Source organism: Prinia subflava, chromosome 8 (assembly GCF_021018805.1).
Source record: "Prinia subflava isolate CZ2003 ecotype Zambia chromosome 8, Cam_Psub_1.2, whole genome shotgun sequence".
Classification (NCBI taxonomy): Eukaryota; Metazoa; Chordata; class Aves; order Passeriformes; family Cisticolidae; genus Prinia; species Prinia subflava.
In genome coordinates, this window is record NC_086254.1 from 30,327,586 (window position 1) to 30,343,799 (window position 16,214).

The window sequence follows — 16,214 nt, forward strand, 5'->3', positions numbered from 1 at the left end:
TTAATTAGGATGAGATCATTCCAAGTTCATGTGACAAACAGTGGCTGAAATAATTGCCTGGATTGTATTTAAGAAGGAATACTGAAGGAATTTGAATGTTTTGGCTGTACTGTGGTGTTAAATGTAATGTCAGTCTGCATTCTTGCAAGATTTAATGAGATTTTCTGAAATACCATCACTACCTCCAGGCCTTTTCTGAGGCTAGTGGAGGATTGTATACCCTGACTCTCCAAGATCCTGCAAGACTTAATTGATAGGTGCAAAGCTACCTATTCCCCTCTCCTCTGCCTGGAGAAATCTGAATTCCTGTGTGTATGTGTGTATTAAGTGTCCTTTTCAACCTTCATTCCAGTCTCTCTGGGCTGACTAGTTTTACCAAGCTTCCACATCCACTATAAGTATATGTGTGGGTAGCAAAATATTGTAATCGATGTAATAAAATAAGACTTTATATGTTTTGCAGATTTTGTTGGTTTTAAATCAAAGAAATATTTAAATGAGTCCTCAGTTTAATCTGTGTCAGAGGGTCAGTTTGTGAGCATGGGATATTCTCTCTGGGGGAAGTTGGTCCTGCATTCCTAGACAGTACTGACAATACTGACAGTACTGTCAATTTTCTTGGGAAAATTCAGATCTTTGCTATATTGGCTTGTTAACTTTGCAAGGAGTGAATGGGCACCTTGGGGATTTAGATATGGGTGGCACAATGCCTCCCTCATGAATGAGGATCTGCTTTAAGTGGCTTTGTGGGATGAGAATGAGTGGCTGTTAATTGGGAATTTTCATATGTCTTTCCGATGTCCTTCTTTTTCTGCTTTTCTACTTTTTGTTGCTTCTCATTTTTCCAGTCATAAGAAGACAGTTCTGTTGTAACACTGCCATATCTTATTGCTGTATTTTCCTTCTAACAATAAGATTAAATGATAAATTCAATTCTAGAATTTAATTATGTCAGCTACTTGGATGGTACTTTGGCTATTACTGAATAAAATGTATTTAGTGGATATAAGCCTGGAGAAGGGAAGGTTTCAGGAACACCTTTTAGTCCCTTACAGTGCCTAAAAGGGGCTTTCAAGGAAGCTGGTGAGTGACATTTCACAAGGGTATAGAGAGGCTGGACATGAGGGACTGGCCTTAAGCTGGAGGAGGGTAGATTTAGAGTGGATATTAGGAAGGTTCTCTGCCCTGTGAGGTTTATGAGACACTGGCACAGGTTGCCAAGAGAAGCTGTGGCTGCCCAACTCTGGAAGTGTCCAAGGCTGGGTTGGATGGGGCTCTGAGAAACCTGGGATCGTGGAAGGTGTCCCTGCCTCTGGCAGGCAGCTGAAGCAAGATGAGCTCTAAGACTCCTTCCAACTCAAACCATTTTATTATTCAGTGGTAATTAAATTGCATTCCATGAAGCTTATAAAACCAGTGATTTTAAATTATGTTCCTTGGAAATCCTGCTGCTCTTATTGCTACAGGCCCTAATGCTGCAAATCATCACACTTGAACCTGTCCTTCAAGTTAAAATATATAATGATTCCCACTAGTAATTGTATGTGTGAAGGCCCATAAAACAGGCTAGAGAATGAGAAAGGTGACACTGTCTTTACAGTATAGTCCGTGGTACCTTTTTATTAGTTTCCATTCATATTACATCACTTTATTTTGGCTGAGTAATCTGCATTTCTGTGTTTCCAGTCATAAGAATGTATGAACTCTGCACCAACCTCATAAACAGGCAGGACTGAACTGTTGTATAGAGTATATCAGTGAGCAGGATCCACATGAAGCATTACAAATCCCTTAATGTCTGAAAAGTGAGTGCAAACCAAGTCCACCTGAAGCTGCCTGGTGCCACTCCTGTAGGGAATGATTTCAAATTCCACTGCTGAAGTCTCCATGGGGGCCATTCTTTCCACACTAAAAGAGAAAATGCATTTGCCAGTTAAAACAGCTGCAGAATTCCTGCTATGTATTCTTCTGAGTACCCAAATTCAAGACTGTATGCCATCTCTCCACTCTCTGAGCATTCCATAATTCAAATCTTGGCAAAAGAGGTGCAAAAATCTCCATCTGCTGTATGGAGAGTACTGACATGGTGGCATTTTGTCCAAGGCCAGTGCAAATGAAAGTCATGAGGTTGACAGAATATTTTTAAAAGCCCACTGGCACTCAGATTTCCCACCAAAATGAACAAGTTACCAGCCAGAAGCATTTACTTACTGGATTCGGAGTTGCTCTCTGAGCAGGCCACTGCCTTCAGCTCTCAGGACACAGTCTGTCACCTCCTCAGACAGAGGGTTGGTAAATGTGACCTCCACATTGACAGGCTTGTGTACCACAGCTGGCCCAAGGACCTACAGAGAGAAAACATCCTGCTCAGCCACAGCATCAGCCTCATGTCTTCCTGATGCTTTTCTCCTTTCATTCCCATTGCAAATCACTTACCCTCTTGGGATTGCCTGGGCAGGAAGGAGCCAGGAATTAGTTCTTGTACATTGTTTTGGGCAACAGAGTTCAGCCTTGAAGAGCCATCCAGTGTGGCTAAGAATCAGCAGATTGCTGTAGAATCTACCATTAGTCCCTTTTCTAACTAGGTCAGTGCATGGTCTCATGTATAACACAGTGTATGATACTCATCAGAGTGAGAACACAACAAGAATACAAGGGTTGGCATATATGCCAAGTATAGGTTAACTACTGGAGGCACCTTAAATTAGCTTTTACTAGGCTAAATTAAAAGTTTGGGACTGGAGAACGTGGGAGATGTGAGACAGAGGTGAATTGTGGTGTCTCAGGGAAAAGAATGCAAATTACCAAATAAACATATTCATTACCTTATTTGGGCTGAGATAATGTCGAATTGGTATATCTGGTATATATTTGTAAATAATGTAATATTAGTTAACATAATCAAAAGGTCCATCAGGCCAATTGCATTTCTCTATTACTGTCTCCATGTTTATAAGGAAGTTTCAATCAACAGAAACATAAATGCTTCTTAAATCTTAATCACCAAATTGAAGTAATTTAATCCAGGTGCCTCCCCTACATAAAGGGACTCTGTTATTTGCATTGCACAGCACAGACTTTTTACGAATTCTCACTTGAACTTGGTATTCAGAAATTGCCAGACCTGCAAAACCCCACACTTTTTACTCCTGTGTGTGACCTTGCTTTTCTTGTATGCTGCTGACAGAGGGTTTGGGACAGCTGATCTAGTCTGGAGGCCCTGAAGGACTCTGCTCATTACCATATTCCCTGTATGTTATTTACAGTAAGATGAGCAGATAGCTTTTGATCCCATGTGTAAATCCCATACAGTGTTTAAATCTGCTGTCCAAAACCAGTTCAGCTCGTTTATGTGGATGTGATGGGCCTTGCAAAGCCAGGGCTGTCCCTGGGCAAACACAGTGCAGGATCTTTCCTGTACACCAAGAGCTGCTTTTTATTCATTGTACAACATTTGTTAAAAGTCAGTTAAAAGTGGAAAAAAGAGAAAGCCTCCAGTTGTAATTAATCACTTGGGAAGTGTTGCAGAAGGTGAAAAGTGACATTTATTGTGATGCGGTTAAAGACTTTCTTTGACTATTGGTAATAGACTCACAGCCCCAGGCATTATCAGCTGGTCACTGAAGGTGTCTTTGGTAAAAATCAGTCTTCTTAAATAAACTATAAGATATTGATCAGACTTTTCTAACAAAAGTGGAGGTCTAAATATGGATGAGATTTCTTTGTATTCTGCCTGTCTGTCCTTAGGTAAACTTACCTTGCAACTGTTGTAACACTGAGAACTTTCAGTGCCACATTAACAAGCACAAGAGTATCCCAGCACTACTATGCCATGGAAAGATTTGCTTTTTTTTAGTGTATTTCATTTCATTTGTATCACATGGCCAATTACTACAGCAACAAGATCCAATCACCCTCAGACGTGATTTCACTTCCCATACTCCTTCCCATGAGGAATAGATGCAGTAGGAATTTCTAGTTGCTGCTTCTCAGCACATCTCTCAAGGGTCACAGAAGGGACTAGCTTTTACCTTGATGGTGAGAAAAGGATCCTGGAGTACAATATCCTTCTCAACTAGAAGCGAGGTTCCCCGTTTGATCTGGCACACAGCAGTCACGAGGATCTTCCTGTCATCCATCAGAGAATTTTTGTACTGGGAATAGGAGATCTTGAAAGAAATCTCTTTTACTAGAATAGAAACAGAAACAAAATTTTCCTCTCTTCTTTATTCTGAGTACCAGCTGTCTGTAAGATACCTGTGTTTTAAGGAGCAGTACTCTTATCACCCTGGGGCTGCACATTTGTGGGTGTTGACACCAACAGACAGCAATGATACTCATGAGTGACTTCTACTTACATTTACATTAAACACTAAATGATCAGGTACAAGTGTGGTGCCTGGACAGATCTGAGGGTGGATGTATGTGGCAATACCTGCTGGTGCTTTTTTCATTTATCTGAAGCTGGGATTTACTGCTCCTTCTTTCCAAAGAAGGCAGAGGTCAGAGGGTGGGTTGGTTTAAATGCCCTTGCAGATGCAGCTGTTGAGCCTCTGCCTTGCACAGTCAGCATCTCTGTGCCAGTGAGGAAGGCAATGGAACTCAGTACACTGAGAAAAAGAGTTCTACTGCTGGAGTTGTGGAATGAGTTCTGACACGTTGTGTATTAGCTTGAGGGGGTGGTTCTGTTCATCTGTGCTATGTCTCATTTTTCAGCACTGTCCCTATAAAAGCAGGGCAGACCCCTCTCTGCAGGTGGCACAGCTCTTCCTGCAGGTGGTGGTTGCTGTCGTGCTGCTGTGAAAGTCGTAGGCTTTTCTTTCCTCCTTTGATCTGTCTTTATGCTTTGCTTGTGGGGATCTAGCAACTCACTAATCTCCAGGGTATGTTTCTTAGTTGTTGTCTCTTAGCAAAAAAAAGGTCATAACAAATCACTGACAGTGGCAGTGCTGGTCAGACAAAAGGTCACCCTGCTCAGTCTCCTTTTAGTCAGTGCCTGAAAGCAAATGCTTAAGACAGGTAAAATATGTGTATTTCTTTTCCCCTGAATAGCCTTGGCCTGTTTGCAGGTCATACACTTCTTGAGCCATTCTTTATTTCCAAGTGATCTGACCACAACCCAAAACTATGTCTTGTCCAGTTATAAAGCTGTAATAAAATTAAAATTACCTTCTTCAGATTCAAGTTTAATAGATCTATGCAGCTGCAAAATCTCTGCCTTGGGTTTTCTGGTGTAGAGAATGGCTGAAGCCTTCAGTTTAACCTTTATGGTCTTAAAATCTGAGGTCAAGTTTCTGAGTGTCAAGGTAAGGAGGATGTCCTGGCCAATGACAGGAGATGCATCAAGAAGGATCTTCCCTGAGATGCCGGGGCTTTGTGCAGGCTGTGTCCTTGAAAATCGTCGTCTGGGTCTTGGAATTTTGGTTCTTTTTCCAGGTCTCCTCACACCAAGCAGCTTCAGTGCTTTCTTGTACACCTGCCTTTCTTTCAAGGATCCTGCATTGAAAGGTGCCATGGTCAGAGATCTTGTGCATGTACTGGATATAGTGCAGGCTGATCTCAGAAATTTAGGGGAGCTGAGAAGGGCAAAGACACTCAAGAGGAAAAAGTGAGGTCTAACCTTAATGTGAATTTTGGCACAAAAGCAAATGAATGTACATGGCCATGAAGGCTGGAAAGTAAACCCTGCCCATGGGCTCCAGGGGCTGTTCATGGGCACCTCTTAGGAGCTGTGGGCATTAGAAAGGTGATTCTGGGAAAGCTCAGTTCTGCATAAGGTGGGGCAGTTGCCATCTCCTCTGAAACTGAGGAGGGTGAAAAAACCCTTCTGCAGATATACTCTCCAAACAGCTCTCCAGAGTTACTGTTGTTTCAATTGAATCAATATCAACAGATAAGGAGCCCTAATGCTTTGAAAATTCACAATTGGCTCTAGAAGTAAAGAAATTAGGTCAGTGCTCAGTCCAACAAAGGCCATAATTCTTTTCACATCTGATCATCAGTGGCAAAAGTACTGTAATAAAGAATTTACCTTCTGGATATTTGTAATTATCAGTGACATCCACACGGGAGTTGGTGCCCACTGCTTTAGTGCTGATAAATTTTCCAATGTCCCTGGTATCAGAATAAATTCTCTCTTTCCTTTTCTTGCTATAGCGAATCCAAGTAACACAGTCAGCATTCACTGCTGCAAACACAAATGGGCTGTCGTAATCCAGGTTCACATCCCCTTCTTTAATGGCTTTGGTGGAGGCAGGGCCACACTGATAGATGCCTGTATTAGAGAGGGAGAAGTTGAACAACACAAATCCTCATGCTGACAGCAGGAGGGAGAGGCACTCACTGCAGAGACACACTGGGGAGAGGTAAAACAACATAAATCCTCCTACTGACAGCAAGAGGGAGAGGCAGCCACTCCAAAGACACATTTGGGTCAAGTACACTGTTTTCATGTCTGTCTAATATGGTAACAACATGTGCAGACATTTCACATGCACTTTCTATCTAAAGGTGGGGCTGCAGAGGAGGCTGGCAGGGAGAGCTACAGCTTCTGATGATGTGTGGCATGAGAAATGTTCTCACCCACCAAAGGCTGCAAGGCTGCATGCAAAGCTGTCAGGTGAAAGGAGATGAGAGGAGGTGAGGGATGTGAGCCGAGTCAGAAGTGCAGCCAGATTTAAGAGATGGGAATCAACAGTGCTGGGTGTGCTCAGAGAAGAACCAGGAAACTGAATTTGTTAAAACTGGTAGTGAGGCATGGGGTTGTGTGATGTGAGGAGCTAAGACAAGCAAGGGTGAGATATGTGAACTGATGTCCTGGCTTTTGTGGAGGCAGAGAATTGAAATTATAAAAGGAAGAATTGTTATGCTGGTCAGCAATCCAGAGGCTGACAGAAAAGCTCCTTACTGGAGATTGATGTGGGTATTGCTTTTCTTGTGCACCCAAATTAATGCTACATCTACAGGGAATATATAGAAAAGAATTGTCCAGAAATTTCCCTGGCAGTCTTTAGGATCTATCTACAGTTTTTTTCTATTTACAACAGTGTCACCTTTGCTTTTTTCCTGGGGCGTTGCATCCAGAACCTGCCATCCATCATAAAATGAGCCGAGGTCTCTTCTAATGAACCAGCTTTCATTCCAGACATGGAAATTCCTGTAAGGGAGGTAGAATGCAGAATATCTGATTCATACAGTGCAAAAAATAATCTGAGTGAATGAAAACTCCTCTGTGGAGAGAGCAGCTGCTGTACTCTTTACATGAGCACCTACTTCCCCTTTTTTTGCCAGCTTTTTGTGTTATACCTGTGAGAAATGTTGGGATGTTATGAAAAAGAAATGTTAAAAGGAAAATACTTAATTTCAGAGATAATAATTCAATATTGGACATTCCCAGACAATGTCCAATTCCAGCAGTGTGGAATTTTATATCACTGAGAGCATAAAGTTGGGGTGGAGCATGACATATTTTAATTAGTGGGGAATATAATGGAAGAAGTATTAAAGAAACATGTATATTTACCACACACTGTCTTCACTCAAGTGCAGGTTGTTTCCAGAAATGTCAATGTACTTATCAATACTCAGATTCAGGTTCTTGTCATGGGCAGAGTTGAAGTTTGTAATAACACGAGTGGGTATTCCCAAGCATCTCAGTACTGCAATACAGAATACCATACAAGCTCTGTAAACCTATTTTGCAGACATTTAAAAAGTGTTTTTCTTGGTCAAACAGTTTAGTGTATGTTTTCAGTGGTAAAACAAAGCCTCAGAAATTTCCCTCCAGCTATGATGCAAGTCACAATCATTGTGCAAAATTGCTTAAAAGACACTTCCACTGACATGACATTCTTAGCTGTCATGTCCTTTTTAATAAGAATTTGGTTCATCCATTTATTTTAATCTTTGATTCTTCATCCTGTTCTCCCTCTGTTTGCACCTGGTTTCTTTTCCACTTACAGAGATACACCTCTCAATTTTCCTTTGTGTTTTCCCCAAAGAGGTTCTTGTGTCTCACAGCAGCTCTTACTGGACACTGCTAGGATGAAATGATTTTCCTGACTTGCAGCTCCTTTTACAGGTCCCCAGAATTGTGACTTGCTCTTTGTGTCACCAGCAGGTAAGATACAGCAGTAGAAAACTGGCACTGCAAGGGGATGGACTTGAAGAGTAGTGGTTTTCTTTGAAACAAGAAACCTTGCTCTTTTCACCAGCCCTGCCTGGAAAACCACTTTGTTTTTTGTTTGGTTACTCACAAAGCTGGCAGGCATTATTACAAGCTGTAAACTGAAGGGTTAACCCTTCACAGTGGAGACCAGAGGTCCTGCACTCTCCCTGTCAAAGCTGAAACAGCTTGAAGGTTACTGGCACCGAGTTCAGCCTGCAGAACTCGTGGTGAGCTGCCTCTGGGTCCCTCTGCCCCTGTGTACCTGTGCAGGTGACTCCTGCAAAGACCCAGCACTGGCCGTAGCGCACGGGCCGGTAGCGGGCTCGGTACCACTTCCGAAGGATGGCCACGCTCCCGCTCCAGCGCAGCGGGTTCGTCCCCGAGCGGAACCTCCCGCTCCACTTCCCTTCCACCACTCCTTTCTCATCATTGCTGTTGACCTGAAAGAGTCCTTCTCATGAGAGAATTAAAGTGTTTACAGGAAAAGAGAGAGGGAAATGGTTAGAAGGGACCCATTGTGGGTAGCACTGTTCACATTGGGTGATAAGACAGAATGTTTAAATCTTACACAGAATTTTGTCTGCTCAAAGGCCTCAACTGGATCAAACCCAGGCCAGATTGTAGAATCTGGTGATTCAAAACTGCCTTGTTTTCAGTAGAAGTGGTCCCAAATGTACTGACTGACTGACACCTATTTACGTTTTCTCTGTCTCATCTATTGATCTCACCTCACACTCTGCTAGACCTGCTTCACATTCTCAAGTGATTTATGGAAGCCTTGAGAAATCCATCTTTGCTCTGAATGTGCTTTTGTTGCAAATGTGCAGACAGCTTGCCCAAACTTGTTAGGTGTGGTTGCATATATTTGTGCACATCCACTGTAGAGCCCTGTTTAAGTATCAAGTGTGGTGGTACAGGATTAAGTTATTTTTTTTTTTTTTCTTAATTATTTGTACTTATAGTAATTTTGTCCATCTGAGTAGAGTTATTTACTTTATGTTGAAGCTCAGAGTGCCTAAAGTGAGTGCTGTCCAAAGGGCTGAAAAATATTACAGCTATAAAGGAGGAATCTCAGCTAAGGAATGTGATGAGGCTGTATTATTTATAAAATAGAAAACTTCAGGTGCCTAGCTGTGCAGTTATATGTTTATGAAGATGAATGCATGCTGAGAAGTTGCTATTTGTTGCAGGAAATGATAAAAACCTCACTGAACAAATATCCCTTCTGTAAAGAATACTAAATTCAGACATTAAATGCAGCCAGACCAGCACTGGTTTTCCAAAATATTTCATGCTCCTCTTGGTGTTTGAAATACTTAGTAAATGATTTTAGAATAGACAAAGGCTTTCCAAATTAGTGAAAAGATGTAATGGACCAAAAATCTGTTAGGAAAACACCTCTGAGGTTTGATGTTCCTCAGAAGTTCTTGGAAACATTCCTTCAGTCGTGAGCAAACTTTTGGGAAGAAGAATAAATCTCCATTTAACCTATTTTGTAGCTATTTTTTGCTGGGCTACACCTATAAAACACTGAGGAATTCACGCTCGAGTGTGAGTGAGGGCTGGGGTGTTGTTGGTAGGTGCATTCCCAGCTGTGAGTGCTGCCTCCCTTTACCGTGGCGCTGACGACCCTGCTGACATAGACAGGGCTGTTCCTCTGGGAGACGTCCATGGCTGGGTCCTCACGGTGCTTCAGGCTCCTGTCCAGCACAGCCAGAGAGATGTCAAGGATGTCCTCTTCAAACTGCAATCAAAACAAGCGATGTATTAAGGCTAATTTCATGAGAAAACCCAAGGATAAACTCCCCACCTGGTTTTCTTCTCCGAGCATGGGAGGAAGATGTTGGGAACAGAGGTACAGTTCTGTTAAAGAAAATCGGGCCAAGAAAAAAACACAACCATCAAGCTGCCAACTCTGTAGTATTTTAAAGATGAGCACAGTGTGGGGCTGTGGCCACTGGCACTCACGAGGACATTGAGTGGCCTGGTGGCACAGACAAGACCACTGTGGCTTGGGCTCGGCAGGGGTCACGCCCTCCCACATCCTGCTCATCCTGCTGTGCCCCTTCAGGCCCCTGTCTGTTATGAAAGCTTTGCTCTCATGGGCTGCCTCCACCTCATATCAGGTGATCTGAACAGAAAGAAACCCACAAAAATAATTATTGTGGATTAGGGTCACCGAGACATTGACTGGGCCCAGAGAATGCTCCAGTGCTTGGCTGGATGGATGTGGCCAGGCAAGGATGGCCCTTGACCTCAGAGACAGAAAGGAGCTCTGGCCTTGTTTCATTTATCAGTGTAAAAACAGCCATGGGTTCAGGAGGATCAATAGAAATGCTGTCTGCAAATGCTGGTGCAGTTGGAGGGCATGAAGTGGCCAGGAATGGTTCTGGCTGGCCTGGGCATTGCAGGATGGCTGTGTGACTGGAGATGGGCTATAGGTCTATATGGTTTAGATGGTTTATATGGCTGTGTTTGCAGCGGTTTTCAAACTGATTTTCAAAAATTCCAACATGAGTTGTTTCAGTTGAGTACATTTGGGGTATCCTTTTAGTGTCTTCTGCCCTATTACTAACAGATTGCTTAAATATTTACATGCACTCGCTTTGCAATACCCAGTGGCTTTCTTTGCTCTCTACAACAGTCAAAAAATCAAGTACAATTTTACCAGTTTGTGTAACAGGCAAAAGAAAATTAAAATTATGCTTTGTTTCTTTTATTTCTGTATGAGCACATGCCACACAGGGGTAATGATCCTGATGCTGCTGTCTGTAATGTAATGATAAATGAGATACAAATCTGCAAGAAAATCTGAAGTGGGTGAGGAATACTGAACTCTTATACTATGAGAGAATGATTTTTTTTTGTCCTCAAGAGCCTATTTATCCATTACTCCTATTTTGAAAGTTCTGGAAGAGGTGGTGGTGTTTACCTGTCCATAGTTCCAAGCTTCTTGTTGAATATCTGTCTCCACCCCCTGAAATATGATTCCACTGTCATTCAGAACATACTCCTGCCGCTCCTTTTCATTAGCCATGTAGACATCATCATCTACAAGCAGAACGAGACATGATGGCTGCAAGGAAATTGTTTTGCTGTAACTGAAAATCTCAAATAGAGGCCAGTGCTAGGGATCAGGTGAGGCTGCCCATGCATTCAGGTTTAGGGCTCTCTGCTCCACCTCTGGAGTGAGTAAAATAAGCATGAAATTCCTTTCAGGGGAACTGACTGTGTTCCTATCCCTTCAATAAGTGCAGAATATGTCTTACTGGTACGTGTTATTTGTTTGACACCTGAATGCAAGAATCAGAGGAAAAATCAGAGGAAAAGAATTCTAGAATGAATATTTGGAATATTTACTGCCAGTGATTTTATTCTACAAGCAAGAGTCTGGGTCTTTGATGCCTTGCAACCCTGAAGAAGGGACAAAAACTTTATCCTTTGAGCAAAAAGCCAACTTTCTGCAGCTGTGACTGTCACATACAGACTTTACTGTGACACCCAGATTTCCAGGCTGAACCAATGAGTTATTTGAAGGACGTGATATGTCAGAGCATACCTGGACACCAGGGATTGAAGAGCAGCACAAACTGGCCCAGGACTTTGGAAGAGACCTTGTTCCCAGCAAGGACCTCGAGCTGGAGTTTGTATCGCCCGATGACAGCATCGGCTGGGCTGAGGATGGTGAAGTTCAGGCAGCGAGGCTCACTGGGCTCTTGGGTTGCACTCCAGCCACTGGCATCCTCCTCAGAAAGAGTAAATACAGCCTTGGTCTGCTGAGATTCTTCTGGACATGGTCCTGCCACAGAGAATGGGGATGGTGGTGTGTGAGAGGTGGAGGTGAATTACGTGTGGGTGCCAGGATGAAGATAACGTGCAGGGTTGAAGGGATACAGCCTTGGCTTTGGGATGAGGATGGCTCCTGCCTTCCTTTAATTATTAGCTGTCTCTTGCCTTAAGGTACAGTTCAAACTTTAAAATGGGAACTCCGAAGCCTAAAAGGACCAGGAATCCTGAGTGAACCGGGACAAAGCTTAATGTTTCCAGAATGGCCATGTAGACCTGTAAGGCACAAGTATTTTGGAGCTGGAGTAACCTGGAGATGAGATGACTGCCATGGGGAGATTACCTGTGCTTGCAATAAAGGTGAAGTTGTCCCAGAATTGCACTGTTGTTTTGAATTTCAGAGAGATGTTGAAGGGCTGCCCTCTCCTCAGGATTACTTCTGTGCTGCTGTAATCAGAGGTGTGGTGTGCAGCTTTATTTAGTTTGGATTGCCAGTTGACTTTTCCTATTTTTAGGGCTAGAAAGACATAAGACATGTTAATGAAAAATGTTTTCCTTTAGACTTGCACACCTTTTCGCTGTGTCTAATGTACTAATTTTATTATATTTATATATAGCTGGCATTATGTGCTATAGGAAAAAAGAAAAATCCATTGTTATTAAAAATTGAAAGAAGGCCAGGCAGTCAGACAAACAGCTAAAAGATGAATTCTTTTCTGTAAGGTTCTTTCAGAAAGAAAAAAAAATTCAAAAATTCAAAATTCAGAGAATTCATCTTTGATTTAAACAAAAAAAATCAAATCTTTTGTGTTTAGGTAAGGTTTGCTAAAGTCTGAAGAGACTGTACTATTCCTTGTGTTCCTGCTCTTTTTCTATGGTGCTATCTAGTTCCCATAATGCTTTACAGATTTACAGAAAGAAGTATTAAAACTCTCATCAGGAAATGCAAAGCTGATTCTGGAGACACTGCCTGACAGATGATGGCTGGAAGGTTGGGATCTTCAGTGTGGAACTTGCTTGTTATCTTCTCACGTATCTTGTACCCAAGTTAATTTACAGTCTTGTAGCTTGAAGCTGGGTGTTATTTCACACTCTGTTGGACAAAGATTACAAGCATAGGAGTGGCATATCTCGAGGCAGTGCTCTGGGTTGCTCTATTGTATCATGATAGGTTGCCCAATTATGAATATGGGACACTGAAGCTGAGATTACAAAAGCTTCAAGCTTACTCTTTCTTTGAGAAATTAAAGAATTCCCACAACAACAAACAAAAACAAAGCAGAAAAATGCAGATTCCCCTATGAAAACAGGTGTTTGGGAAGTGCCTTTTCCCAGTATGATATTCCAGAGGAGTTTCAGGTGAAGAAAACCTCGTGCTCTGACTACAGCTTGTTAACCCTGTGCAGAATAATGATATTGTAAGCTACATTTCCATCATTTCACTGAACCAAGAAAGGAGCTCATGTCTGAGAGAATCCATAGAGTTCTACTATAACAATAGAGAGGGTGAAACTTCAGTTTTCTGCTGTGTTTGCATCATAGATATATATTTTCTGAAGACTAGATAAAGGCGTAATTATACTAATTTTCCAGCTTTTTGGAAGAAATGTGTATTTCCGAGGCACACTCTGGGCAGTAAAGGCCTGGAGCAAGCGACTTTCCTGCAGTCTGTGTGCATAAGCATGTGTGAGTGTTTTTTTCAGTGAAGGGTCTTGCTTCAGATGTGTCACCTGGAGACAAGAATTCCATGGGCAGGAGTGTGATGTTTGAGTCACATGATGTGAAATGCCTGGAAAGCGTCGCTTGCGTCACCACTTCATTTTCCTGGCTTAAACATGTTTAATTGAAAGGGACCTGTGGAAAGCATCAGTCCTAATACCAAGTCCTCTAATTTAAGAGTGACTTAGAAGGTGTTTCTGAAGGGCACTTGGAGTCAGGGTTTGAAAAGGAGTCAGTCTGCCTTGCTGCCCTTTATCCCTGTGTATCCTGAATGCCCAGGCTCTGCAGGGCAGGGAGCACCACATGTTCTGGGCTGTGCAGGGATGCAGGAAACTGAGAGAATTTTACACATCTGCAAATAAAAATGTCATGCATAGAAGATTTAATGGCAACTGAACCATGGGCTTGATATTAGTGAGGTTCTGAAGGATCCAAACAGTGCTGCTAAACACTGTCCAAGTGAAATGTCACAGGCAAGGACAAGATGCCCAACAGAGGAAGAGGAGAAGTGAGCAGAAGTAGGAAAGATAAAGAAGACAGTGGCTAGAATTGGTTTGCTCTAACAATTTACTTCATCAATAGTTTGATTTGCCTTGCGAGGTTCATGGCTGCACAGGCATTTCTAGAGGACATGTGCAGGAGATTAGAAAGAAAAGTTCCCTATATGAGGCAGGAGCACAGTAAAGATTGATGCCAGTCTTTCGTCCATATGAGTCTCAAATTTATCCTCTTTTGTTCTTCACAGTTTCAATTTTAATTTTATAATTTCTTTTTCTTCTTTCAGTGCCTGTGAGAAAAACTTATTTTTTACAATTCTGTCACTGTACATTTGGCCAAAAATTTGTTTGGGTGCCCATCCTGTAATGGACAGACATTGGGAGCATGCTCAGAAGGAAAAGCCTGGTGGTCACTGCTGAAGATGCTGACCATGGTGCACACAGGGTTCTCTTTGCCTTTTGACTGAAAACTCTAACAGGAAAACATGTTTAGGCTAACCTGTAGAGTCTGTGTGTGAGTATTCCATGTTAGACATGTGTCTAACTCGAGATCTCTGCATCAGAGTGAGCACAGTGAGTGCAATCCCAGACACAAGCAGCACTCAGCTGCCAGAGCCCCTCTTTGATGCCCCAATCACTAGACAATAGTTAATTAGGTGGCTGCAAAAGCACTGGATAGAGCAGGTAATTGATATGAGAGAAAAGCATTTTCTTACTCTACTTTTCTGTCTTGCAGGAAAAAAAAAGGTTCAAGGCCCATGATAATAAAAGAAAAAAGAAAATCAGTTCTAGTAGAAAAACCAATAAATACACTTAACCTAAAAAAGCAAAGTTCCTGAGAGAGCAGCTAGATGTAATTTATCTTGTTTCCTCAGCAAATATTGCTCAGCTGGTATGGAAGAGGGATGTCTGGAGCCATCAGGCTGGATGAACTTACCTGCCATAAGGATTCTTTCTTCTTGTCCACACTTGTGCGTAGCTCAGGTTATGGTTACAAAAGTGTGCAAGAACATTCTAAATCCTCTTCCACCAGCACCAGTAATGAAAGGCTCAGGACTGGACTTGGCTACTTGGGCTGGAGTTTATACAAGCTGGGTGTGACCTGTGGTTGGTAGCTACTGTTTTTGTAGTGATATCCTACGTGAGCATCCACTGATGACTGCTTTAATTGCATAATCCAATTATCCTTATGTAAAACTGGTGAATGACTGAGGAAAGATGATAATCAGTATTCTGGCATTTTAGAGAGGAAAGAATCTGAAATTTGGCCTAATGAAGGAAATATCTTGAGTAGACAGAAGGAACTTAATTTTAGATGGTTTTGTTTGTGTCAGTTTTGTTTTCTGGGGACTGTACAGAGGGCAAATATAGACTAATATACCTATGGTACAGCACAGCTATGTGGGACATGGAGTGATCTAAGTAGATTTATAATAATTAGTCTTACTACCAGTAGATTTTTGCCCACTTTTTCTTTTTTTTAAAGACATCTGTCTGAAGATCTTCCACCTAACTGCATATAATTCCTTCTGTCTTTGCCACAAGATTACTGTAATAATGCTTCCTTCTCATTACCTGTTTCTGACACAATTACCTACAATCTGCATTTCCTCTGTAAGGAGCACCAATGGCTGGGGAGGGGGCATTGTTGTGCAGTCAGCTCTTACGAGGGACTTGTGTTAAGGAAAGAGAGGTGTTTAATGGTTGCCTCTGCCTCTAATAATTTTCTTTGTAGTTTGCTGTTCATCATGCATGCACACAGTTTCTCTGTAGGTGTTTGGCATGGCAAGGTTGGTTGGGCCCTGGAGGAAGCTCCAGAGCTGCTCTTCTGGTGTGAGCCCTGCCCACTGTAATTACAGGAACTCTGCTCCTGCAGCTCCCTCCTGCCCTCTCCTCCCTCATCCTGTGTAACACCTTATCTAAAAACATGTCCTGCCAATTTGTCCCAAGAGAAGGCTGCAGACTGCTCTGGACTTCCAGGGGACTGTAGTGAGGAGTAAATGGTGTCAGGAGAAGGGATAATCTCTTATTTTCCTCACCTCTAC

The 16,214-nt window shown here is 42.3% G+C and overlaps 1 protein-coding gene across 1 annotated transcript; it reads right to left on the reverse strand.

Moving 5' to 3' along the window:
* Window positions 1–1,617: 1,617 nt before the first annotated feature.
* On the reverse strand, window positions 1,618–12,489 carry LOC134553013 (protein-glutamine gamma-glutamyltransferase 6-like). The gene is made up of 12 exons (XM_063402236.1): window positions 12,297–12,489; window positions 11,727–11,966; window positions 11,100–11,218; window positions 9,783–9,911; window positions 8,430–8,607; window positions 7,523–7,658; window positions 7,053–7,156; window positions 6,032–6,274; window positions 5,170–5,496; window positions 4,032–4,189; window positions 2,212–2,345; window positions 1,618–1,908 (listed from the first exon to the last, which is right to left on the reverse strand). The coding sequence occupies exons 1-12, from the start codon at window positions 12,487–12,489 to the stop codon at window positions 1,755–1,757; spliced, it is 2,115 nt and encodes a 704-aa protein (XP_063258306.1). The 3' UTR covers window positions 1,618–1,754.
* Window positions 12,490–16,214: the final 3,725 nt, after the last annotated feature.

Coding starts and splice junctions, on each gene's coding strand:
- LOC134553013 (XM_063402236.1), bottom strand. CDS start 12,489: ATGTCTTATGTCTTTCTAGCCCTAAAAATAGGAAAAGTCAACTGGCAA. Junction 11,967..12,296: donor CACCTTTATTGCAAGCACAG/GTAATCTCCCCA, acceptor TCTCTGTGGCAG/GACCATGTCCAGAAGAATCT. Junction 9,912..11,099: donor AAGCTTGGAACTATGGACAG/GTAAACACCACC, acceptor TTTTGATTGCAG/TTTGAAGAGGACATCCTTGA.